We start from the raw sequence: 26231 nt of genomic DNA on the forward strand, positions 1-26231 counted from the left end.
CGTTAACTGTCTTGATAAGTTTATCAAGATTCTTTCCATTTGGAATAATATGAAACTAAAGTAAAATGCTGTTTTCAGATTTTAGAGAGGTCTCCTCTTAAATTTTGTGATTTTTTTTAACAAGTTAAAATGTCTCACTTGTTGGCGATGCCATCGGTGTAAAAAGACAACCTCACTGTAGCGGTTCAAGTTTAGCACTTCATTATTTTGTATGACGGACAGAAGCTCGCTGGCCGTTTCCAACTGTTTTCAGTCTTAATCCTAAAGTAAGCCAAACCAAATCCCAGCATTGTAACATCACAAACATCTCAGTGAAAACACAATTCCCCAAGTTTTAATTGCAGTAACCAATATTTCTATTTACAGTGTCCAACTATTATTAACATTTGAGCTACGACGTCAGGGAGTGTGTGTGTCGGGGGGGGGGGGGGGGGGGGGGGGGTTAAACTTTGTACACAGCAGCTCGATCTTTTGACAGCATAGTTAGCTTTTATAATTTACAGTTTGAAGGAAGTTGAGCCGTTCCAGAAACCACCAAGCCACCATTCCTTCTCCTGAGTCCAAGTGTGGGGAATCTATTCAGCCTCGTGGAGTAAGGCGAGGTAGACGTCAGACTGGAGGAAGCGTGGGTAACAGTCTGTGTCCAGAAGTGAGTAGATGCGTTTCTGTGCGTGGGACAGAGAGCTACGAGAGGGAGCCTGCAGCAGCTGGATCGTCAGGTCTCTGGTCGTACTGTCCAGATTTACCTGCAATAGGACACAGTGATGGTGCAATAGCCACATAAAGTCAATTCAAATACTATATGGAAAGACAAGCCAAAAAATAAATAGATAAAAATCGGCATCAAAATCGAGTTTGACTTAAGACTATTTGTTTTCTCCTCAGCCTCGATTACCAGGTAGCACAATAATGAGTGCTGTATCATCAACATTGTTCCAGTAGAGACGGTTTGGAATAACTTGAGGTTACTGAAGGAAAACCAGCCAACAAATGCTCAAAGTCTCCAGGTGAAGAGTTCATGAAGATGGTGGAAAGAATGAGGAGCATGCAAAGCTGATAATGAACAAAGTTCCCTTAAACAGATAATTATTAGCATGCGTCTGTGACAAAGAAATGTAAAGAACTTATGCAAGCTTTACAGATAACCTCACATCCTCAGAATTCCTTCTGCAGCTTTACATCTGCCAAGATCAGTGAGTGTCACAGTACAACAGTGCATGATTTCGGTGTGTGAATACTCCCAGAACAGAGGAGCACTTTCCGAATTATGTTGACATGGCACTGTGATCGTGTTTGTTTTATTCATTTTTCCACCTCAGAATTGAGCTTCAGGGCCCTGTTTCAGGAAGCCGGTTTAGTGGAAAAACTGAGTAAGTATACCCTGAGTTAACGAAAACTCTGGGTTTTCGGTTTCACAAAGCGAGTTTAGATTCATTCTGAGTGAGTTACTATGACGACACACTCCGTGAAGCTAACCTGCCCCCTAGCAGGTTTACTACAACTAACCCTGACTGTCTCCGCCCCTTTGTCGGAAACCTGACTGTAGGAAGTGTCAGACATGGCGTGCCCCGTCCTTGAAGAGCCAGTAGATGTTGAAGCCCAAATTCTCCGCAGAGCTCTCCGCCGGGAGAGAGTGATTAGAGCGCGTTTGGACATTTTATCATTTCCTGATGATTTTCTGTGCGAACGTTACAGTTTTTCAGCACAATCTATAATTTATTTGAATAACATCCTCAGGCCATATATTACGCATGTGACACATCGCGGACATGCTCTCAGTTCTGTACATATTATTTGTATTGCACTTCGGTTTTTTGCAAACGGGAGCTTTCTGTATAATATTGGTGAAGCTGAGCACGTTTCCAAGGCTACCGTCTGTCGGGCAGTCAGGAATGTTACAGTTGCACTGAAACGTCTCCTGCACTCGTTTGTGGTGTTCCCCGGTCATAGACCCACAAGATTTATCAAAGAGGGATTCCACAAAATTGCAGGTATCAGGATGAACGAAACTTAATTCATGATGTGGTGATACTTGGACTACTACTTAAATTTTACATTTATTCTCACGGTTCCCAGGCGTGATTGGCTGTACAGATGGCACTCACATTCCAATCATTGCTCCTTCAGTAAATGAAGGAGACTATGTGAACAGGAAGTCTTTCCACAGCATTAATGTACAGGTACATAGTTCCCTGTAGCATTTCAAACTAACAAATTATTTCATTATAGTAATGGATGCTAATTTGTGTTCTCTGCACTGTGAAGATCATATGTGATGCTGCCAACATTATCACAAATGTGGAAGCCAACTGCTCAGCCTCTGTGAGTGGTGGTGGTGGAGGACCCCCACCTGTTTTTCGGGCCTCCGCTTTTTTTCTAGTGGCCATAACGGGTCACATTTGAGCATACAGAGTAAGCAAATATGTACTTGTAATGTGCTCAGATAATTTCAATAAGTGCTTACAGAGGGGAAATTAATGTAGCCTCTAACTGCAATTGATTGACATAGGACAAACAGACCAAGCACTATGGCTCATAATACAATTACACCTTACCTGTTTGGACTATATTTTTATATTTCATTTTTACTTGCTGCCAGGAACGTTTGGGGCCTGTTGGGTTGCACCTGCGCTCACATCACGTCACAAAATAAAATGTATAAAATAACAAATAAAATAACATATGATAAAATAACGTGTTAAATGGGTGGAAATCCCTAGATCAATGTTTAAATTAACACTCACGCATTGACTCTGTCGGCTATGTTTTGCCATGCATGCTCTCTTTCTTTTGCAGCTGAGGCTGCGTTACTTTTTTTCTGCAAAATTTGCATGTTATCAGCATATGCTGCCATCAGAATTTCGGCCTCAAGCGCTGTAAAATACATTGACCACGCCTTCTTTCCCTCAGTCTCCATGGTGACTCGCTTAATCTGTGCTCCACTAATCAGGGCTTTATGTATCCTCGTGCGCGCGCTTAACTTGGGGTTAAAGCAAATAGGGCCCAGTACAGACTTGATGCGTTTGGGTTTTCCAAATCTGCTGCTAGCACATGTTAACTTACAAGATTTCATTCATAGTTATGAACACAAAAGGAAGCTGCTTTGTAGCTTATGCTCCTTTTACTTTGTTAACACTGTTTCTTTGTTCTTCAGTGTAGAAATGTCCAAATTTTTGACGATATGGTGGGCTACAACTTCTTGGGCTTTGCAGATAACCTTTATCTTGTAGTGGTTCGGTGTTAAGTCATGTCATTTAGGTCTTCCTACTTTTTCAGTGAGTATTCTTGGAGCTCGCCAACATAAAGCACAGTTTGATTCCTGGACGGTCGTCTTTCCGTTAATAAACTTTAATAAGTGCAGTTCTCTTCTTCCTGGCATAAAAACCTTCAACTAGACAGAAAAGATCGCTTTGTTAAAATTCCAGTGCTAATGCTAAATTAATGGCATCCCCTGAATCACATCAAAAGTCATACTGTTCACACTCATACTGACATTTTACTTTTGGACTTGCTATAGCTGCAGTATAAGACAGTGGAGCTGGACTCCTGGGAAACAAGGGACCTACTGGAGAAGCAAATGAATATTTTTTTTCTCCACAGTATTTGGTACTTTAAGTTCAGCTACTGTCACACATATAATCTCATGCTGTGGGGAAATGTCTCTATTAGTGGAAGAAAGAAAAAAAAACAAAAACAACAGCTCCACATGAAAGCAGCTATTGATGGAACGCTATAACGTCAAATCTGAACCACCCACACAAGCTTCTTGATAACACAGAGAGACTCTGAGCAGTAAAACAGTTGGCAATGCAGAAAGAGGAAAAAATAAACAGGACTTGAATTACAATTCCTGTTCCAAGAAGACAGGCTGCCCAGTGCAACCAGTAAGACTGAGTATGAACATGTGTACCTCCCGGGGGGCTCCTGGCTGGATATAGGTTGCGCAGATGTCTTTGGCTCTCCTTTGCAGGCTGAAGTTGGTGGACGAATGTTTGTACCGCTCACAGGCTTGATAGAACTGCAGGTTCTCCTCGCTGAACTCAGAGCGCAGGAATGCTCCAAATACTGAAACACCAGCTGCCAGGAAGAGGACGACAAGTGAGCCTTAGCACAACATCAATTTATGTATCTTATAGCACAGAACACAGAAACACTTTATCATGCCTGAAAGGAAGACTAGAGAAAGCAACCTAGCTCTACTCTTTTTCCATGTGAACGTCCTACTGAAGGTTAGAAATGTCATGAACATACCACATGATCTCTTTGATTTCTGGCATGATCAAATGTGATGTCTTGTTATTCCTCCCTACCATCGAGAGGATCGTACCACTTATACAAACTCATTAACTGCTAGATGGGGTTTATAATGGCTTCTAAACAGCTGTTCACTTTTCCCCCCTTTTGTCATTTAAAGACAACAGATAAACACTAGTTAAATGCGGGATCTGGGTCTGCTGCTAAGAGCCACTGGATTTCTTTCACTCGCAGCTCCAGCTAGAACAACGGCTTTATACTTATTAACATTTTTCCATTACAACCTAAAAATGGTAATAATACCTTTACATTTATAATAAATGGTGAACATGACCACTGACTGAGTCCCTTGTGGTCATTTGCTATGACGTGCACTAAGACTAGAGTTCTGTTATTGTCAGGAGTCAACTTTTTATTTTATTCTTTTCAACATTTAATTGTTAATTATGGTAAAATATTAATTATAAACAATGACTGTGGTGAGTCAATTTGAAGTAATAGTGTTCAACTTTGAACAAGCTGGGGGACACGGAGGAGACGTTTTAAAAGCAAGATGATAATCTGACATTTAGACATTTTTGTGACGCAACCTGACATCATCTCTTTTCTTTTAATCACAGCAGGACTCAGACTGCATGGATCAGTTATGTTAGCTTTGCAGATTTTATTTTTAATTTAAGAAATTCTGCATTGCAGTGTTTTGTTTGTTTGTGTGTTTGTGTGTGTGTGTGTGTGTGTGTGTGGGGGGGGGGGGGGGGGCTTTGTCAACAAAGCTTGATTTTTCTGATAGCATGCTCACTTTTGATCTGCCTGAATAGGCTTTGCATAGAACTTATCCAGTTACCACAAAAGTTCTCCTTTAGAAGTAGTATGCTGATCACATTACTGGCACAACCTTCCTTTGTATAATGTACACAAAGACATCGCCCAAGGCTGAAACCCTGAATAATTTAGTCACGTCTATAGTTTTGTCAGACTGGGTAGTGCACATGATGACGAGGAAACTGACGTGACAAGAGAAAACAATGAATGGAAACATTCTGTGGCATTCAGAATATGCTGCAAATGCATCGGTGTTATCAAAGGGCTTCATCGGGACATGCCCTGCTTTTCTTGAATGGGTGAAAACGATAGACGACACCAGCACAAAGCATACTACCAAGAAACAGGATTCAGGAGCTTGTACACGCTTCCCCTTCACGCACCGTTAAACCCAGAACCCTTGTTAATATCAAGGAAGTCAAACATTCTCAAGCCTTTACACAGCTGTGATTTATAACCGTCTTGGTGTTTACTATCTATTCTATTCATAGAAGCAGCAGGGGTAGGGTAAGTGCTGCACTTTTAGCAGCACAGAGGGGTCACTGACGTCAGACCAGATGTCGACATCGATTCAGCTTAAAAACTTGAGAAACATGTGATTTTTTTTGTTGCGCAAACATGTCTTCAAGGCAGAAGTTGTGAGACACTGAAATGTCACAGGATAGGATTCAGGTCAGAATCTCACAAACAGTAAGGACATTAAAGTAAATGACCTTTTACACTCAAGTGCAAAAGCTAAAGTATCTTTCTCAGTGTCAGGTTATCCTGCTGCAATTTGAAGTATATAAAGAAAATACTTTCTTATTGTATTTCTTTGAATCTGAACACAATTCTTTTATTTTTCCAGAGTTTACATTATTAGTACCTGTTAAACAAGAATGCAATAAATGGCAACTCCCACAGCTGCACTGTCATCCTGAAAATGATTACTGCAAGGGTTCAATTGTGAATGACGGAAAACAAATCACCTTTGTGATCCAGGGAAGCAGTGCATTATTTAATTTAAGCAAAGTGTAATCTCTGATATGTAAATGAAGTAACAGGAGTATTGCTGGTGTCCTCAAACCAAGCAGCCCCCATAAAAGAAAAAAGAATGGATATAACAATCAAAACTTATTTCTCCAAAATACAGGCACTAAAAGTAGGTTTGGAGGAATAATAAAGCGGCTTTATTTTAATTCACTCGTACGCGTCTTTCTATGCTGTTAACCATGAAATGAAAATGACACAGTGGTTTCATGAGGTGTTGAAGATGATTAAATTAAAGGGTCATTTTAGCACCTTGTTAGGTGGTTGCTAGGCAACATGACAACATTATAATTATGTTTAATTCAGCCTTTGTGGATATAAATGAAAAGTTATTGTCATGACATTAGGATGCTTTTGCGAGGCGTCGCAGGTCATAAAAGCCAATTGCTAGATGGTTGCTAAGTAACATGGTGACATATCTGACACAGATAAAAATCTCCAGCAGACTAAAATGTACCTGTGTGTAAAGTTTGGTTGCTCATTTGCCAACGAGCAGGTGGCCTTTTATTACTTTTCCCAATCCTACCTGGAATCTCTGATCCATTTTGCTTTAACCGTATTATTTGCTGTGTGTTCTTCCCTTCCCAAATCCTCTGTATTCTCCCAAATCCAATCATTACCTTATATAGAGTCTAAAAACATAGCAAAGAAAAAAACTAAATTAACACCATAATGTTAAGTTACACAGCTCTTAATGAAAGAAATGCAAGTTGAAAATCTGTTTTCGTCATGTCGTGTGCGTAATTCAAGGTCACAGGAAATTAAAACAGCCAGGCCTTTAAGGGCTGGATTCAAAGTCACACCAAAAATTAAATATTCTTCAAGTGTTCCCTTAACTTTAACTATAACTTTGGGGGGGGGGCAGCGGTCCCCAACCCCCGGGCTGTGAGTTGTTTGGTACCGGGCAGCGAGAGTTGAGGCTCGGGTGAGAAATTTATGGTTTTCAGGTTTTTTTATCCTTAACTCAGTTTCCTGGGTCTTTTCCCGTGTTGTAGTTGTGTTTCTTGTTTCTTATTTTGAAAGAAATATTTACGCGTTACCATAGCAACCAGAGAGCATTAAGGGGCAGGGATGTTACTCTCAATGTTGTTGGCGCATTTCAGGACGACGCTGCTAATAAAGTTGCACAATTACACTTCGCGTTTATTATTATTATTATATTTAGAAAACACCACAGTTTGTGTCTTGGTCGTATCAATTTATTTTGTTGTATTTTTCCACTACGGTCCATGAAAACATTGTCTGACATTAAACTGGTCCGTGGGCGTCGACTCTAACTTGTAGTGGAACTAAAAATGTCACGTCCGTCCTCAAGTAAGACGTGCAGCACAAGTTATGGAGAAAGCAAACATGCACGACGACTGTCAGTGTCCTATCAGGGCGATGTGGTCATCTGACTTGAATGTCTCCCCAGTGCAGGAGTGATGTGTAAGTCTGACAGCAGGGCCAAAAGAAAGATCTGCAGGTCACCAAGAATTTGGGGATTCAACCTCTGGAGTATAAATGAAACTCTGGTGACCATTCAGATGGCGAGATTTCCCCCAACACTTCTTTTCCCACTGGGAATTCTTTTTCATTGGCTACTCCAGCATTTCCTCTTTCCCGCACTGCCAAAATTATTTTCATTAATTTCTGACATCAGATATCCTTCTAACGACTTTCCTCAGTGTCCTTCAGTCCCGCTTCAGTCTGTCTGTCACACCTGATCAACAACTTGTCCCTAATGATTTTTCCATGTATTAACTTTAAGAGTTCATCTTCTCTCTGCTGGCTCTACTCCAACAGTGTATAGACTCCAGAGGATTTTACCCAACTCCAGTCTTCATTTTAAAAGCATAACATCCTGGTTTGCTTTCAGAACTCTGAAACAAGGAACTTCTGAGTACAAGGAAAACCACTGAGGCAGCATCTTGGCTGACCCTAAGTTAAGGAAATAAAATAGGCAGCGTAATTGGATAAAACCAACTGAACTCTGAAATAAAATACTTAATGAGCTGTGTTTCATCTGAAAAACTATATAAATGGTAAATGGACGAGATCGGGCGTGCTCAGGGCTTGTTAGATTGTCCACCCACTTTTACTTCTTCTTTAAAAAAAATTAAATAATAATAAAAAAATAAAATTTAATTCCCTGTAAGTAAGAATTTGTGCTGTTCTTTTTTTTTTTTTTTTTAAATATAGCTGGTTTTCTATTCTACTTGGGCACCCAAAGCATTTTATACAGCATGGCTCATTAACCTATTCACACACACACAATTTATTTTCTGCACCTAAGTGCTTTCTATCCAACTTTCACACACTCTAGCATCTATTATATATTGTACATATATTTATTAGTTTCAGATGTAGCCATTATTGTATTTTGCACAACTCTGTTGCTTGTGAAGCTCGCACACAAGAATTTCACTCACATGTGCTGTACCAATGTACCTGCACATGTGATGTGACAATAAAAGTGATTTGATTTGATTTATAGTGGGTGGAGGAGACTGATGAACACAGAGTGGGATGCATGCACTATGGTGTGGATGTCAAGGATACTTTGGCATGCAGATCAAATCACCAACCATCTGATTAGTAGAAGACACGCACTTCCTTCTGTGCTTCAGCCATCCCCCTAAAGACATTTCTTTCTATTCCTCTAAATTAAAGGGAATACAAGTTCAGCAATTTACAGTCAGAATGTTTTCTGCTTAAAATGTCAAGTATCAGACCCAAAACTCAGAAAAAAGCAGGACTTACTTGGACTTCCCAGCAGGACATTTAAGGACTCGGCCCATTTTTCCAGCTCATCTCGGTTATAATTCCTCTTCCTACTGTGACCCACTTGACTCCACTGATGCATGAATACAAGGCGAGACCTTCTCTCTTTACCACTATGATACAGGACAAGATGGTAACAGAGAGAGTCAAGGTGTGTCAGAGGAGATGGTAGCAAAGATAACGCTGTCATTGAAATAAACATCAAACCTTCACATTCTTATAACATTAAGATAAGTACCGACTCACTTTCAGAATCAGAGAGACCCTGAAAGTGAGTCAAAGATAAAAAGTAAATTTGAAAAGGGGTGGGGGGGTTATTTCTACATTTACCAGAACTAACAAAATAAACCATGTTCTCACCTGTCTTTTTGTTCTGTGTTGGCCAGGTTGGAGTTTGACGAATGAGGACTCTGAAACAGGAACCACACAGTAAACTGAAGTTAACCTTTTTCATCATTTGTTGAAAGTTGTTCCAGACCTCAGCAGCTTTAAACAGCTCGACTGAACAACAGTGACTGTTTACTTAAGGCAGACCCAATTAAAGGTATCATTTCAGTTTTATTTATGCAGCACCAAATCACCAAACAGTCGCCTCAAGGTGCTTAATATATTGTTTATTTGCAGTAACTCATAGAAAAACCCAGCAATCAAATGACACCCTTTGAGCACAGCCGTGTACTTCTACTATAATCTCCACTTGTCTGTTAACATATAGCATCTAGTGTCAGGAAAGTTCCAGCACTGCAGTAGCAAATTATGCATTTTAATTAAAAGAAAATTAGTGATGCCTGACAAATTGAGTGTTTCTGTATTTGTTTCATTGAGTTTACAGTTCAGTTATTCAAATTCAGTTTTATCTACCTTCATGTACAAACAGAAAACCCCATGAGTGAAAAACTGGACCCATGTGGGTTGTTTTTAAATGCAAATTCATAAAGAATGAAGAGCAGCATTGAGCACGAGGGAGTAAGTAAACTAAATAGACAATAGATATCCAGAAGATGTTCCATTTGAACAGTTGAGCCATGATCATAATGATGCCAAACAGAATGGAGAGACTACGTGCATGTGACCACAGCCATCTACTGCACCAGCTTACACAGATCCTACAGCAGATTGGGAATTTGGGACACTCATTAGAGACAGTCTCGATTATTTTCCAAGACTTTTATTTCCTCGTACTTTTCTATCATATTGAATTTATGGGAAAAAGGGAATTTCAGACAACAGCTGTACTATTCAGCTGCTATTGCCATGTTTCTGCTGACCATGTAAACAACTTGCTGTTTGCTAACATTTCAGTGTGTACATTGTGATATTTCTGAACACCACAGCTGCTTATTTGAAATGTATAACTCTCTAAAGTGACAGTTTGACTTAAGCCATCCTGTCACTTATAAGCCTCTCCAAGTGAAAAACAGGCTCAAAGTTACTAAAGTGTTTAAACCTTGTAAGGCATTGTGCACGTCCCCTCGTGGCACCAGGACACGTGAAAAGGATCATTTGTGTTCTGTAGGCTGGAAAACGCTGCAATTAGCCAGTTAGACTGGGATATGAGGAGTTTAGAGGATGGGTAAATGTACAGTTTGGGGGTTTTGAAGGTGGCCGTGCTTTTCTTCCTCTAAAAATCTACAACAACATTTAGAGGGTGTAATCTGTTAAAGTACCAGCTGCACGAAAACACAGCATAGAAACAAAATAGAAATGTCATTTACTGCACCTGTGCGAAAAGACTCTTTAGGTGCAGCTTAGCAGCTGTCAGTCTGTCTCTCTGTTGGTGTCTGTGCTCCATCTTAAAGGAGCTGGAAGAGGACGAAGGCGACGATGGAGGCAGATCGGCTTTCTCCATGCTCTCAGTGCTGCCCTGCACAGCTGGGGCCAGCTGACTGTCACTATAAGCCCTGCTGCCTTGACTGATGAGACAGCCTCTGAGCTGGCTCTTTTCCAGTTTACTCAGCTCGCACAGGTTCTCTGCACTCACGCTGTGCTCCCGAGTCAGCTCATTCTTCGTCATCTCACCCAGACTCTCCGTGGGCTCCTGGATGATGGGAGTCAGGCGACCTGATTTCCCAGCCAGCTCATCATCCTGCAAGTGAAGTGTGCAGGTGCCAGACTCGTGGTCTTGTCCAGAATTCTTCAGTGCCACTTTTTTCCATGTCGGAAAATCAAGATCAAGGAGGGAACCCTCAGAGCTGAATCTACGCATCGCAGCTGTATTAGAAGTGATGAAGAATGGAAAAGGAGGTACTGCAAAAAAGAAAGTAAAGCAGTAAAAGCTAGAAATAAGTAAAAAGGGGCACAAAGGGATCAGACCAGAAATGAAGCACAGAAATATGCGGGGGAAGAGTAGGGTTGGGGGAAAGGTGATAAAATTGGACAATTAGAAAAAAAAAGGCTCACACAGGCAACTCTCCTTATTTCTACTATGAATGGCTGTCTGACACCAGGACACTGGGAGAGGAACCTTCTGGCTCTACTGGTTAAATGTAGGGTCCTCTGGGCACTGGCCATGTTTCAGGCCACTGCATAATTAGCCAATTAGATTGGGAATCTGAGGAGTTTGGAAGACAAGCAAATGTGCCTCAAAACAGTCCTAAACTGTTTCTCTGGGAAACATAGTGGAGGTCCATTTAGCAGAGACAGACTTCCCTCATCAAAATGTATAAATGCTCTTCATAAAATATTCACATCCAGTGAATATTAATTCAAAAGGTTTAGGGATTTAGAGACATAAATAATGCCTATAGGCTGGAGAACAAGAAAACCCAAAGAGTAATTTCATTTTTATTTCCTTCTCACAAATCTGGAACTATTATAAAAGCTGCAATGTAGTCTCAGGAGTCTCGCTTCAATTTAAAGGAAGTCTCTTTTTCTTATCCTAATACTTTTAATGTTTAACTACTCTTTGGTCTATTCTGCACAACCGCAAATAAAGCAAGTCAAGTGTTTCTGACCATTAAAAGTATAACCAGGCGGTATAGAAGTCATATAAAAACAGTCTTATACACATGTACAGCAGACAAACTCACATTTGTCAATAATTAATTTCCACATTTCTGACTTGGCAACATTTCCTAGAACTGAGGTTTGGTCTTTTTCCAGTTCAAATTGTCCATGAATATTAACTTAACGAACTTTATCGCTGGTTTTTATCTTCCACTGCAATGCTGCTATTGTACTGTTTCATACTGAGACGTAATGCCATGCAGCTTCCCAGACCTTTGCTCAGCACAGCTCTGGGAAAAACGACAGCTGATTGATATTTGAAATCGTTAAGGAGTGCCGGGGCTCTGTCAGTGTACTTACCTCTTCCTCGAGAATCTTAAGCTCTCTCCATGGCCAAAAGCAAAAATCCTCCAGATCTCAAGGGGGAAATGTCCATGAACTGACGAGTCCGGCTTTAAGCTTTGCAGATTTCAGGTGTCCGGGAGAACGCGAAATCAACTTCCGACGTTCCTGCTGCGACAGCCCTCCCAGATCTGTTCTTGACTCAGATCCTTCTGCAACACAGTCAAGTGCTCACCGACAGAAAAGTCTTGGGGAGAGCACAACAAGTTCCATAAAGTTTTCTTACACGACACAGTGCGTGCTCCTCCTCACGGCTGCGGCTGCCACACCTTCAGTCCTGCCTCAACTTGTCCGTCACACTTTATCAGAGGAGGGAGCTGCCGAGGTGCAGCTGAGACAAGTCAGCCAAATGTCATCTCAAACAACTTTGCTAAGGAAGAGCGTTTGAAAAGGTTAAGACGCTGAAAATGATCCGTAGAAGCCTCCGGGATTCTGTATTTTACGCCACGCGGCGTAAACCTCTGTTTCAAATAAACAAACCGCATTTTAAAAAACAAACAAACAAAAAAACGGGCGATTCAAACGCATCTGTGTCAAGTAACAACGAAAGGATCTGGCTCAGTGAAAGGACCAAGTAAGAAGAAACCCTGTTGTTAATAAATTATATGATTTCTTTCGCACTTTAATTAAGCTCCAGTCACGCAGTCAGAAGAAGAAAGGCGGACCATACGTCCATCATTGGATTTGCATTGCTATAAAATGATTTGGCCCGAATGACGCAAATATCTAAACAATCACGATGACCTGCTCAAGCTCAAACCGAGCATCTGACTCTGGCATGGCTGTTGGTACAGTGTTACAGAGACTGCTGATGTGTTAGGACTTTCTAAGCAATGGTTTACAGGGAATGGTCTGAAACATAAACTATCCAGTGCGCAGCAGGTCTCTGGGGGAATAGCCGGTGATACTGGAGGCTGAGGTCAGAGGAGAATAGCCGCTTCCAGCTGCGAGAATGTTTTCTTCCTCCAAGACAGACAAAATCCGCACGAATCAATCTGTGAGGCGCTACATAGCTTTTACTTTGAAAGGACTACGGAAATTCCTAGAAAGTTTTACCTCGTGTTGCGTTTAGCGGGTGATTGACGCAGGAGTTTTGTGAAATGATAATTGGTTGGTTCAGGTATGTGAGAAGTCGTATCTCTTGTAGTTTTTAGCTTCAAGTGAAGGAATAATTCTGTATTTTGCTATCTTGTTTTAAACACACAAAGACAACACTCATCTGCCTTTTATTTCTATATGCACAGTTGTTCCAGCGAAAGAGGAAAGCGGTACAAAATAAAGGCATTTATTTCTGATTTTTGATTGTTGGAATTTCTTTACAAAAGTAACCTTTTTTTTTAATTGGCCATTTTATTGTAACCTACGTTACAATCAACAGTGGTAATATTTGCTGCTAATTCTGCTGCCCTCTTGGCCATAAATAAAGGATATACACTCAACAAAAATATAAACGCAACACCTGTGTTACTGCTCCCATTCCCCATGGGATGGACGTAGAGACCTAAAATTCATTCCAAATACACAATATAACCATCCCTCCCAAACAGTGGTCACAAATCAGTCCAAATGTGTGGTAGTGGGCACATCTGCTATATTGAGATAATCCATCCCACCTCACAGGTGTGCCACATCAGGATGCTGATCTGACATCATGAGTAGTGCACAGGTGTACCTCAGACTGCCCACAACAAAAGGCCACCCTGGAATGTGCAGTTTTTTGCGCTATTGGGGGTCTGGGGACCCAGAACCGGTCAGTATCTGGTGTGACCACCATTTGCCTCATGCAGTGCAACACATCGTCGCATGGAGTCTATCAGATTGTCAATTGTGGCCTGTGGAATGTTGGTCCACTCCACTTCAATGGCTGTGCGAGGTTGTTGGATATTCGTGGGAACTGGTACACGCTGTCGTATACGCCGGTCAAGCACATCCCGAACATGCTCAATGGGTGACATGTCCGGTGAGTATGCTGGCCATGCAAGAACTGGGACATTCTCAGCTGCCATCTGCCCTGAACAATGTGAACCATGATTCATCCGTGAAGCGCACACCTCTCCAACGTGCCAGACGCCATCGAATGTGAGCATTTGCCCACACAAGTCTGTTACGGCGACGAGCTGGAGTCAGGTCAAGACCCCGATGAGGACGACGGGCATGCAGTTGAGCGTCCCTGAGACGGTTTCTGACAGTTTGTGCAGAAATTGTTTGGTTGTGCAAACCAATTGTTCCAGCAGCTGTCTGGGTGGCTGGTCTCAGACGATCTTGGAGGTGAACCTGCTGGATGTGGAGGTCCTGGGCTGGTGTGGTTACACGAGGTCTGCGGTTGTGAGGCCGGTTGGATGTGCTGCCATATTCTCTGAAACGCCTGTGGTGACGGCTTGTGGTTGAGAAATGAACATTCAATGCACGGGCGACAGATCTGGTTGACATTCCTGCTGTCAGCATGCCAATTGCATGCTCCCTCATTGCTTGTGGCATCTGTGGCATTTTGCTGTGAGACAAAACTGCACATTCCAGGGTGGCCTTTTGTTGTGGGCAGTCTGAGGTACACCTGTGCACTACTCATGATGTCAGATCAGCATCCTGATGTGGCACACCTGTGAGGTGGGATGGATTATCTCAATATAGCAGATGTGCCCACTACCACACATTTGGACTGATTTGTGACCACTGTTTGGGAGGGATGGTTATATTGTGTATCTGGAATGAATTTTAGGTCTCTACGTCCATCCCATGGGGAATGGGAGGAGTAACAAAGGTGTTGCGTTTATATTTTTGTTGAGTGTATAAAAGTCACTTTGCCAAAAACTGATTGTGGCTTCTAGTGACAGGAGTGTTCTCTCTGTAATGACTTCATATCATTCATGAGATGTGTTTGACATGTCTCACACATTATTGGCCAACAGTTTAAATACGGACAATCATTTTTTTCTCCCTAAAGAAGGAATTAAGATATTCAGTATTAATATATCCAGTTCAGCTGGCTGAAATAAAGTTGTGCTCTAATTTAACATTGGGGGGCATTTTACAGGCACTCCTTAAATTATAGTAACTCTGTTACAGTTTGTGCTAGAGGCAAAATCCACACAGTTCTGAAAAGAAGAGAAGACAAGCTTTGTGGGGCTATTTGGTTTGTCATGGTAGTTGTGCTATCATGTCCTGTATTGTTAGGACAATACACGTTGTGTGTATCCAAATCCAAACGACTATCAGCCATTTGTTCCTCGGTCAAATAGGCCTATGACCCCGAGGCACTAGAGGAGCACCCCGACATGTGGCACGAGACAACTCAACCTGATATTGTGACATGATGTATAAATGACAGGCCACTTTTTAAAACTTCATTTTGCATGTAATGCTTTTCCTGTGGCATCTAATGCCATTTAGTCCCTGTAAGGGGGATAGATGTGGTGGAGGAAGGAATTATCTTCACCCAACGTGCAATTTATTTACAAAAAAATACTGACAGCCAGGCAGGTGGTATGAACAGCCAAAAAGAAATGTGTACAAACAAACTTCAAACCGTTGACTAAACAAAATTCTAAAGAATCGGCCCATGACTATTGGACTACTAGCCAGCCTAACAGCACTAACCTGAACTCCACCCTCAGAAGCATTAACTCAGGCTAATAAAGGTGCCTGCCCCTGCCCCAGAACAAACCATGAGCCAGTGGGCTCATGTATTCATACTATAAAGTAATTACTTTAGAGGCAGGAATGTTGGTTACATTATACTATAATAAATATGGTTTATAAATACAGTGGAAATGTCCATAAGTGTTATCTTGCCTGCTGTTATCTCCTTAGCCAGTATAAAGCTTGATTAATAACAATGGTGGAATTTGAGCGGAGAATAAACAGCTGGATCCACAAAGTATGCACAAGGGAACTAAAACAGACACTCTGGCCAAGAATGAGGGGAGAAACCACAGAGAGAACCCCCTGAGGGTGTCCATATTGTTGCTGGGGACTTTAATAAGACATGTTTGAAATCTGTACTCCCCAAATTCCACTAACATGTTAAGTGTCCTACCAAGGGGGAACTGGACACTGGAACATGTATATACAGTAACATCAAGCAGAAAACAACACCCCTCCCCCACCAACGATAATCCGACCACCAGACTGTTTTGACTGTTCTATCTTTGAACAGCAAGATCTGGAGACTCAGTATGTTCTTTTCTACATTAAGTGTTGTCCAGAGAATGTGACAGTGACCAAAGCCATTCCAGGTTTCTCCTAAGCAGAAACCTTGGATGACGAGTGAAGTAGAGGCTCTGATCAGAACTGATAACTCAGCTTTCAGGCTGAGGGACAATTTTAGGTACAGCACTGCCAGAGCTAACTTGAGGAGGGGCATCAAATAAGCCAAAGACACTTACAGGAGATGGGTAGAGGGCTTCATCACTAACACCAACCCTCATCGGGTGTTCAAGCCCTCATCAGCTAGAAAGGCCAGAACCCCCAAACCCATGACAAGTTTCTGGGCACCTACATCTCCGCCGAAGGCCCAGCAGTGGCTGCCCTTCCTCCATGTCCTAAGGAAGAATAAGTTGGACCAGAAGCAGCTGCTGCCTTCTACCGCTCCTCAGTGGAGGGCATGCTCTCCTACTCCCTGGGTGTTTTCTACACAGGGGCCACAACTGACAACAGGAAGTGTCATGATCCTGGGTCTTTTGACCCAGCGTTTTAAGTTTGAGTTAATTTTGTTCATAAGGTTATCTAAGTTCATTTGGTTATTAGACTCCTGGTGTTTTCTTCCCCTGTATTTACGTTTCCCCTCAACCTTCGTGTTTCATGCTGCGTGTCTTATGTTATCAAGTTTGTATTATCATGTCTGTCTCATGTTTCCTGTTTTATTTTGAAAGAGGTCCTGTGTTCCTGCATTTTGTTTTACTCTTCCCCTGTGGCGTTGTTATGTTCATGTTGATCTACTGTGCCTTTCTGTTCCATGTTTCAGGTCCCTATGTTCTGTCTCCCCCAGTCTGTTAAGTTCACATGTCTTGAGTTCCGTCAGTGTGTTTCCTGTTTTACTTTCACAGTCTGCTCTATGTTAATGTTTCTAGTTTTGCTTCCCTTGCCTCGTCCTGCTTAATTACTCTCAGCTGTGCTCTCCTCCTGTGGCTCATTCCCCCTCGTTATCCCTCAGTGTATTTAAGCCCCATGTTTCTCTTTGTCAGTGTTGCGTCCTCCCTCATAGCTGTGTGATTTTTCCCTGTGGCTCCTTGTGCTTTAGTTTTCCCAGTTTAGTTTAGTTTATTTTGTATTGTTTTTCGTGTCCCACTCCACGCCAGCAATAAAGCTGTGTTTTTTGAGTTTACCTTTTGACTCTGTGAGTTTGCGTTTGGGTCCTACTCTTGCCTGCACACAGCCGTATTGTGACAGAAGGACGCAACCAGACAATGGACCCAGCAACTCATAATCCCTCCGCTGAGCTCCGGGAGGACATGATCTATGCGGTGGAGTTTCTATGCCAGGAATGGTTTGCGCTAGTGATGGTGAGATGAAGCCTCATGATGAACTGAAGCTTTCCATCCAACTGGTCGACTCATGGTTCGAAGCATTGTGATGATTCATTTGCTCTACTGTGCCATCAAGTGGACAATTCAAGTGAAACGGGCTCAATGATTATAATGATGTGATGTGTAAACCGCTAAACCGAATAAATAAATTGTTTTTCATGGTTATTTATCCCGAATATTGTCTCAGTATGTCTGATACAAAAGAGAAAGTGGAAACTATCAGTACACAGTTTTTGGGATGATTGTGTAACTGCGTAATCATTCTTATGTACATCTCAATAATGACACAAACTAGTGTGTGGCACTTCAAGTTGAATGAATAAAGGAATTACTATTGTTCATGACACCAATAACTGAACTCTAAATATTAGTTATATTTAATATTATACTAATTTTATATTATATTAATTTAATTAATATTTGTGTATAATAAATTGGCAGCTTAACACAGGAATGTACATGGAAACAAAAAGGGAGGGAGTTGTGATGTGAATGTGCTTGTATAACAGTGCTCATGACACTAGGGAAAAGTTTTCATTTGTTTTTATTCAAAAATAGCAGCTTTCCCACAGTGCTGGGCTTAAGACGGTTCCTCTTTTTTGAGAGGATTTCTCCTGCTTTTGAAAATATCCTCTCACAGGGCACAGATGAAGCAGGGGTTGCAAGAAAAACCACAGCAAGTTTATACAAGTTTGGATAAAGAAATTTGTGTCCAGTACTCCAGTAGCTATGTACGTAATCCAATTCCACAACACGATGTGATGAGGGAATCAGCTGTGTTTTGCTGCCCATTTTATTTCGAATCTGGCGCGAACCGGTGAACCAGTTCCCGAATCAGTCACGTGATACGGACTGCCCGCGAGGCCTCGAACGTCACTGCATACGTAATCAACGCAAGCCTCGATACGCGCTTCAGAAAAACGCCCCCGCGATTACCCGACGCGCGATTCGAAGCTTCGACACACAGGACACATCACTAGTTTGCGCTGCCCTTTGAAGAGTACCAGGAGGAGTTAGCCATCCGTCTGCAGAGGATGGTTTCTGGACTTCCCTGGCTATTTGGCACGCTAAACCCTCTCATCCAGGACTTCCTCGTTTCCACCGTACACATCCGCCCGGATCGGCCTCTCCACTATGAAGACTCGGAGGAGGTTCAGCCCGGTCCGCTGGAGGATTCGCGGGCTGGCACATCTCCTCCCCCTCCTTCCCGGAGAAAATGGCGTTCACGCCGTCAGCGATCCCGAGCAGCGGAGCAGTTTTCTTCCATTGCTGGAGGGCCCGAGGAGCCTGTCCAGCCACCACCTGCGGCTGCCTCGCTGTCGCCTGGTCCAGCTTCTGCTTCGGCTCCTGCTTCACCTGGTCCAGCTTCAGCCTCAGCTCCTGTTTCGCCGTCGCCTCATGCCACGTCAGCTGGAGGGCCCGAGGAGCCCGTCCAGCCTCATGCCACGTCAGCTGGAGGGCCCGAGGAGCCCGTCCAGCCTCATGCCCCGCCAGCTGGAGGGCCCGAGGAGCCCGTCCAGCCTCATGCCACGCCAGCTGGAGGGCCCGAGGAGCCTGTCCAGCCTCACGCCACGTCAGCTGGAGGGCCCGAGGAGCCCGTTCGGCCTCCTGTCTCCGCTGGAGGGCCCAAGGGGGCCGTTCAGCCTCCTGTCTCCGCTGGGGGGCCCGAGGGGCCCGTTCAGCCTCCTGTCTCCGCTGGGGGGCCCGAGGGGCCCGTTCAGCCTCCTGTCTCCGCTGGAGGGTCCGAGGGGCCCGTTCAGCCTCCTGTCTCCGCTGGAGGGTCCGAGGGGCCCGTTCAGCCACCAGCTGCTCCACCAGCAGCCTCATGCACGTTTGCAGCAGCCGTGTCTTCATCCACGCCAGCTGCGGCCTCCGTGCCTCCGCCGTCGCCTGGTCCAGCTTCATCCGAGTCGTCATCCTCGTCTGGTCCAGCCCATGCCACTGCTTCTGACACACCTGGTCCAGCCTCGGCTTCTGGCCCTGCCACGCCTCAGCCAGAGGACGACTCTGCACCTGCTGGCCCTGCCACGCCTCAGCCAGAGGACGACTCTGCACCTGCTGGCCCTGCCACGACCCAGCCGCAGGACGACGCCTCGCCTGGTCTCGACGCGACCCAGCCGGAGGACGACGCCTCGCCTGTGCCTGCCACACCTCAGCCTGGTCTCCTTCCACCTGCCAAGCCACGTCCAGGTCCAGCACGGCTGTTTCCGGAGCCTGTCAGGACAGCCTGTCGACGGAAACCAACCAAACCATCCAAGGATTATCGTCCACGCCGTCGACCACCAGCCAATTCTTGTTCACGCCGTCGACCACCTGCCAAGCCGCCCGACGGTGTTCGTACCCGCCCACGTCGCCGCCGGACACCCGCCAAGCCGCCCGACACCCGCCAAGCCGCCCGACAGGTCTCGTCCACGTCACCGCCGGCCACGAGCCAAGCCACCCGACAGGTCTCGTCCATGTTGCCGCCGGCCACGAGCCAAGCCACCCGAGTGTGGCCAGCCATGCTTGCTTCGCCACTGCCACCTTCCACATGGCCGGCCCCCTGAACCCTTGAACTATGGACTACTGTGCCATTGGCCTCCAGGTCGGCCACCTGAACTACTCCGCCATGAACTCCTTTTCTACTGAGATCATGGTCGCCCTCCTGAAACAGGGTCTCGGACTCTTAAGCCCTTGTGTTTGGACTGAGTGCTTCGGTTTCTTTGTTTTTTTTCTACTGAACCTCTACTGAACCATAAAGTTCAACCATACAGCATTTGGTTGTGGCATACACCATCTGCTTCCAGTAACACACAGTTGAGATTCTTTGGATTCTGTGATCGGTGAAACCTCCCTCTATTCGGTGTCCAAATGGAAATGTGTACACAGACAAATCAATTTGCGAGACCAAAAATTAAACTTTAATAGAACACCAGTAAAGCAGATGCATGATCCAGAAGAGCAAATTTTGATTTTTTGAGCTCACTATTGCTGTTGATAATTACTGATTAGTAATCATTCATACACATACTATAAACCTGTTTTTCTATCCTATAATTATGATCACAATTATAAAACTAGATGTGAGGACTTTTTGTAGTTGTCAGGCTGTAATGCACAGTGATAAAGGTCTTAGCAACAGACAACAGTTTTTCAAATTGGGAGATTAATCTTTCAAAGTCCCCCTACTGGCCACACAGAGAAGCGTAAAATACATCAAACCTCAGAGAGCTGCACAGCTGAAGCAGTGTTGTTTACAGAATTTAATTGACAGTGTATAAAAGGCTCTGGGATTTTATGTCTATGTTCTGCAATATTGTGTGGGGTGGAGTCGTAGGAAATGACGTAGGCAGAAGTCGGGGGTATCGCGATGCTACTCGAGAAGAGGAGATTTTTCTGTGTTAGTTCTGTTACCTCGTAAGCTGTGTTCCTGGTTGCCATCCTTCACGTGATGCTCCGAGTGTTAAGTTCATGACTGGAAGTAAGTTTCCTTAAATATGGTTATTTTCCGATTCTGATGTTGGCCGCGGCTTTAGTTACATTCTACCGCATTGTAGCACCGCATTTTTTCATCTCGTGACTCGAAGCATGTGCCGCCGGCCGCCGCCATTATGTAGTAATTTTATTCGGCCACACGATGGCGCCAAAGTCCTTTGTTTACAGTTAGAGTGGATGTTTCGGCTATGTATGACATTCTCACTGTGTTTAATTGTGTCCTTTCTGTGTTTGGAGCAAGAAATGTAAGATTGGCATAGTTCAAATTATATATGTCCTGTTATGTGTATATTCAGATGGATGTGTTGGTTTATTTCATGTAATCCTTTATATTTATCTTAGTGAAGCTGTTGCTGTATATATTTATATACTCATGGCAACTTGTTTGTTACTACAGACTGCTGGCAACACTGAGCATCTAGGTGGCAATAAAACAGCTGGCGGTGACAATCCAGCAAAGTGGAAGCCTGTTGTCCTCCTTCCTGTATCCTGACCGATACACCATCTTGTTAGCTGCTGAACCTAAAAGAACTAGCCCTCACCAAGTACTCCTCAACATTGGTCCTTCGAGCCGGATGAGTTATCAAGATGGAGCCAGATGGAGCGACATGTCCTGATGCAAGGCCTAAACGCCATACACGTCGACCAAGCCGGTTTGAGGACTTTGATGTTAACTATACAGGCCACCTCTTTAGGGAAATGCTGCAGTGGGATACCCCACACCCTCACACAAGAAGCGACAGAGTTCAGCCTCAGTATAGTCATACGCCACCCCTCTACAGCGACAGGGATGGGGCCTATTACAATACACCCCCTCCACTGGGAAGAAGTGAACAAGATGTGGACCTTAATAGGAGCCTCTCACCTGAATTTGCACCTTCTAATTTGCTAGGGTCTTCAATACACACATTTCATACAGAATTCAGAGCCTTGCAGGCCAAAAGAGAGCAGCTACTCCAATCACAGCAAGTTTTACAGGAGGGCCTCAAAGAACTGAAGGAAGCAAAGAGTGACCTCGGAGAGCTGATTGAAGTGGCTCACCTGCTGAGGAAGGATATGGCTCACCTGACTGCCTCACAGCCTAGCACCAATCATCCCCCCAAGCGCGGTTCAGGAGAGGTATACACCACCCCTGAGACAATGCCACAGGAGGAGGATGAGGAGGTGTGGCCCGACCCACCGCCATGGCCTGAACCGATGGAAGAGTTGCACACGGGATTCTCCCAAATGAAGGTTGACGAACAATACTCCGATGATGGTGTACAGTACCACCCTCTACCCCGCACACCATATTTCGCTGGTGAGCCTTCGCTGCCTAGTCATCGCTGCACCCTATATCAGGACCCTGTGGTTAAGGATGGAAACACGTTTCATGCCCCTCCACAACACTCTGTGCCACCCCCCTGCTGGGCACCAAGTAAGACAGGTTTGCTCCCAACCAAGCCTGTTCCAGCCAGTTCCCCCTCTCTTGTCACTGGAGTAACCAGTGGGCACGGCAGCAACCCATCTGCTCCTCTTTCGGCTGAGCTAGTGTACAGGGGGCCCAAACCAACCATTCCAAGGTTCATTCATTCTGATCCCTCTGAGTTTGCTAGGCTCCGCATGGCTTTAGAGAACCTACTCCCTCCTAATGCTACTGAGCTCTTCAAGTATCAGATACTTGTGGACCACCTCAAACTAGATGAAGCTCGACTTATTGCCGATGCTTACCTGAACTCACCCAAGCCTTATACTGACACCATGGCAGCCCTCCACGACAAATTTGGACAACCTCATCAGCTCGCCTTGAGAAAGATAGCAAGTGTCCTGGATGGTCCTGAAATAAGGCGAGGTGACACAGTAGCCTTCCAAAGGTTCTCCCTTCAGGTGCAGTCACTAGTTGGGCTGTTACAAACATTAGGACTGGAAGGAGAAGCGGAGTTGAACTGTGGGTCCCACGTTGCCCGACTAATAAGTAAGCTTCCTGCCGAACAGAGAGCTGATTTTCGTCGACACCAGTTTAAACAGCCCGGGAGCACCTACACTCTGTACGACCTATCTGCATGGCTTCGTCAGGAGTCCTGGTGTCAAGGATTTGACGGCCAAGCAGGTGTAAGAAGCAGTAGAGAAAGGACAAGTGTAAAGGCTGAGGCCCGTCCAGGCCGACAAACCGTGACATAACCTAAAGGGGCCATCAGAACACACTTTTCCACCAGTGAAGGAGAGTCGAGCTAGAGGGAAGGTGTCATGGTCCTGGGTCGGTGACCCAGCGCTTTTAGTTTGTTATCATTTTCTAGATGATGATTGTTTAAGTTCTGTGTTATTTTCGATCTGCCTCTGAGTCTGCGTCTGTATCTCTCTGTCTATGGTGTCTCCCCATCTGTTTGTGAATCTGTCTGTTTAGTTCAATGTCTTGTCTGGTTCCATGTGTCTGAGTTTCCTGTTTTATTGTGAAGGTCCGTGTCGTATGTGAGTGTGATCAGTTTACGTTTCCCCTGTCCCGTCAGCCCAGATTCCTCCCAGCTGTGTTGCCCTCCTGTCTCTCATCCCCTGATTACTGGTGTGTGTATTTAAGCCCTGTGTGTTCTCCTGCCTGTTGCCGGTTCGTCTGTGTTACTCTGTGTCAGTCTGTGTTCCTCGGTGTCCTGCTCGTCTCTCTGCCTCTCTTCCCTTTTTGTTTCATCTCAGGTTTGTCATTTAGCTTTCCCAGTTCAGGTCTTTAGTTTTGTCTTCCCTCTTGCCTGTTTTGCCTTCTCACCACTGTGTAAATAAACTCACCGGCATCTCATCCACTGCCTGCATCTTGGGTCCTTCTTCTAACTCCACACGGCTCGCCTCGGCAGCCGCGACAGTACGAACCGGCCAAATATGGACCCAGCGGCATTCGCACCTTCCAAGGAGCTTCGGGAGGAATTAACCGATTCAGTTTCCAGGTGGACTAATCTGTGGCTAGAGCATGAGGGGGAGGAATTTCGTCATGCTCTGGAGGCCCGAATACAGCGGCTAGTTTCCAATCACCCCTGGCTGCTGGATTCACTTCACCCACTCCTACAGGACTTCATCCTCAACACGCTTCATCTTCACCCTCCAACTGCGACAGCTGACCTGCCTGGCTTACCGGAAGATTCTCTCCCCAGTCCACCAGAGGACTCTCAGCTGGACACAATGCCGCCCGATCAGTCGGCTTCCCCCTCCTTCCGGGCAAAACGGCGGTCCTTCGCTTGCCAAACCAGCTCTCGGGGTCAGTGAGAGTGACAGTTTCATGTACATGCAGCCCCCCCAGTGGCCAGCTCACACCAGCCCAGGCTTTTTACAAAGCACTGGGAATCATCCTCATTCCACCCAGCCCATCCACCTCACAGCAGGAGCAGCCACTTCAGAGCTGCCTCATATCACCGTCCGCTTCCCCGGCCGCTCTCGCCCCTTCTCCCAGGCGGAAGCGACGTCCGCACGGCCGTTAGTTACCGGCGGATTCCGTGAGTCAGGAGCGCAGTGTTTTTTCTGCTCCATCTGAGCGTGCATTCATGAACACTCTGTCAGTTATTCCTGAATCTAGTAATTCAATACCAGTCAACTCAGGGTTATTCAAATTTGAAAAGAGTAATCCGGAAACGGTTAATTCTTTGTCTGATACTCCAAGGTCCGTTAACACTCGCTCTGAGGATCTAGAGGACTGCTTTCATTCTGCCTCTTCCGAGTCCTGTGTTATGCCAACCCGGACTTTCAAACCGAAATCTGGAAATAAGAAAGACTATCTACCAGAAGCTCAGTTAGCCGCCCGGCCAGAAGCTCAGTTAGCCGCCCGGCCAGAAGCTCAGTCGCCACCTCCACCACCGTTGTCATCACAACCATTATGTCAGTCACCCTTAGTCCAGCCTCCTGTTCAGCAGCCGCTAGCCTGGCATCCTGTATCAATTGCTCCACCTGTAAAACAATACAAGTCAATTCAACCCGAAAAACACCATTCCTCGCCCGTCCATTCCAAGCAGAGGGACACACCTAATAATAATGTCAACACTCCTCAAAGGCTGGCCAGTTCTGAAACTGAGGTGCACTCCAGGGCCTCCCCAGAGGCTGGGTTTCAGCCCCCAGCAGACTCCGGACCCCTGGAGGTTAAGAAGCCAGCTGAGGGCCGCACCCGGCTGTCGCTGCCTGAGCAGCGTCGACGCTCTATGCAGCTGCAGCCTGCTATGTGTTTGCAGCCTGCTATGTGTTTGCAGCCTGCTATGTGTCCTGCAGCCTGCTATGTGTCCTGTCCCTGCCAGAGGCCCGTGTGCCTGCTGGTCCTGTCCTGTGCCTGCCAGAGGCCCGTGTGCCTGCTGGTCCTGTTCTGTGCCTGCCAGAGGCCCGTGTGCCTGCTGGTTCTGTCCTGTGTGTTCCAGGGGCCCCTGTGCCCACTGGTCCTGAGACTGTTCTCACTGGAGGGCCCGAGTAGCCCGTCCAGCCTTTTGCATCATCAGCTGGGGGGCCCGAGGAGCCCGTCCAGCCTCCTTCCTCGTCAGCTGGGGGGCCCGAGGAGCCCGTCCAGCCTCCTTTCTCGTCAGCTGGGGGGCCCGAGGAGCCCATCCAGCCACCAGCTGCTCCACCAGCAGCCTCATCCACGCTTGCAGCAGCAGTTTCATCCATGCCGCCACCTGCTGCAGCGCCTCCGTCTGCAGCGCCTCCGTCTGCATCCTCCACGCCGTCGCCTGGTCCGGATTCAGCATCCTCAGCGTCGCCTGGTCCAGCGCCTGCTTCGGCTTCATCCGCTTCACCTGGTCCAGCCACTGCTTCATCCTCGCCTGGTCCAGCCTCCGTGTCTTCATCCTCGTCTGGTCCAGCTCCCGCATCACCTGCAGTGGCCTCCTCCTCAGCTTCAGCTGCTTCGCCTGGTCCAGCTTCAGCATCCTCATCAGCTGCTTCGCCTGGTCCAGCTTCAGCATCCTCATCAGCTGCTTTGCCTGGTCCAGCTTCAGCATCCTCATCAGCTGCTTTGCCTGGTCCAGCTTCCGCATCTTCATCAGCTGCTGCCTCGCCTGGTCCAGCCTCTGCTTCTGCTTC

At 45.4% G+C, this 26231-nt stretch overlaps 1 protein-coding gene and 1 long non-coding RNA gene across 3 annotated transcripts in view; both read right to left on the reverse strand.

Annotated features, from left to right (window-relative positions):
* Positions 1-26231, reverse strand: part of LOC145423609 (uncharacterized) — a 183136-nt gene that overhangs the window by 147219 nt on the left and 9686 nt on the right. The gene's annotated exons all lie outside the window — the stretch shown is intronic.
* LOC113014298 (uncharacterized) lies at positions 309-12494 on the reverse strand. Of its 2 annotated transcripts, none has more exons than XM_026155730.2 (6): positions 12175-12494; positions 10589-11144; positions 9229-9278; positions 8848-8981; positions 3911-4077; positions 309-746 (listed from the first exon to the last, which is right to left on the reverse strand). In XM_026155730.2, the coding sequence occupies exons 2-6, from the start codon at positions 11072-11074 to the stop codon at positions 576-578; spliced, it is 1008 nt and encodes a 335-aa protein (XP_026011515.2). In that variant the 5' UTR covers positions 11075-11144; positions 12175-12494; the 3' UTR covers positions 309-575. The 2 variants fall into 2 exon arrangements, with proteins under 2 accessions (XP_026011515.2, XP_026011516.2); XM_026155731.2 differs by having other exon boundaries at positions 10589-11115; positions 12175-12395.

Source organism: Astatotilapia calliptera, chromosome 22, assembly GCF_964374335.1.
Source record: "Astatotilapia calliptera chromosome 22, fAstCal68.1, whole genome shotgun sequence".
NCBI classification, from domain to species: Eukaryota; Metazoa; Chordata; class Actinopteri; order Cichliformes; family Cichlidae; genus Astatotilapia; species Astatotilapia calliptera.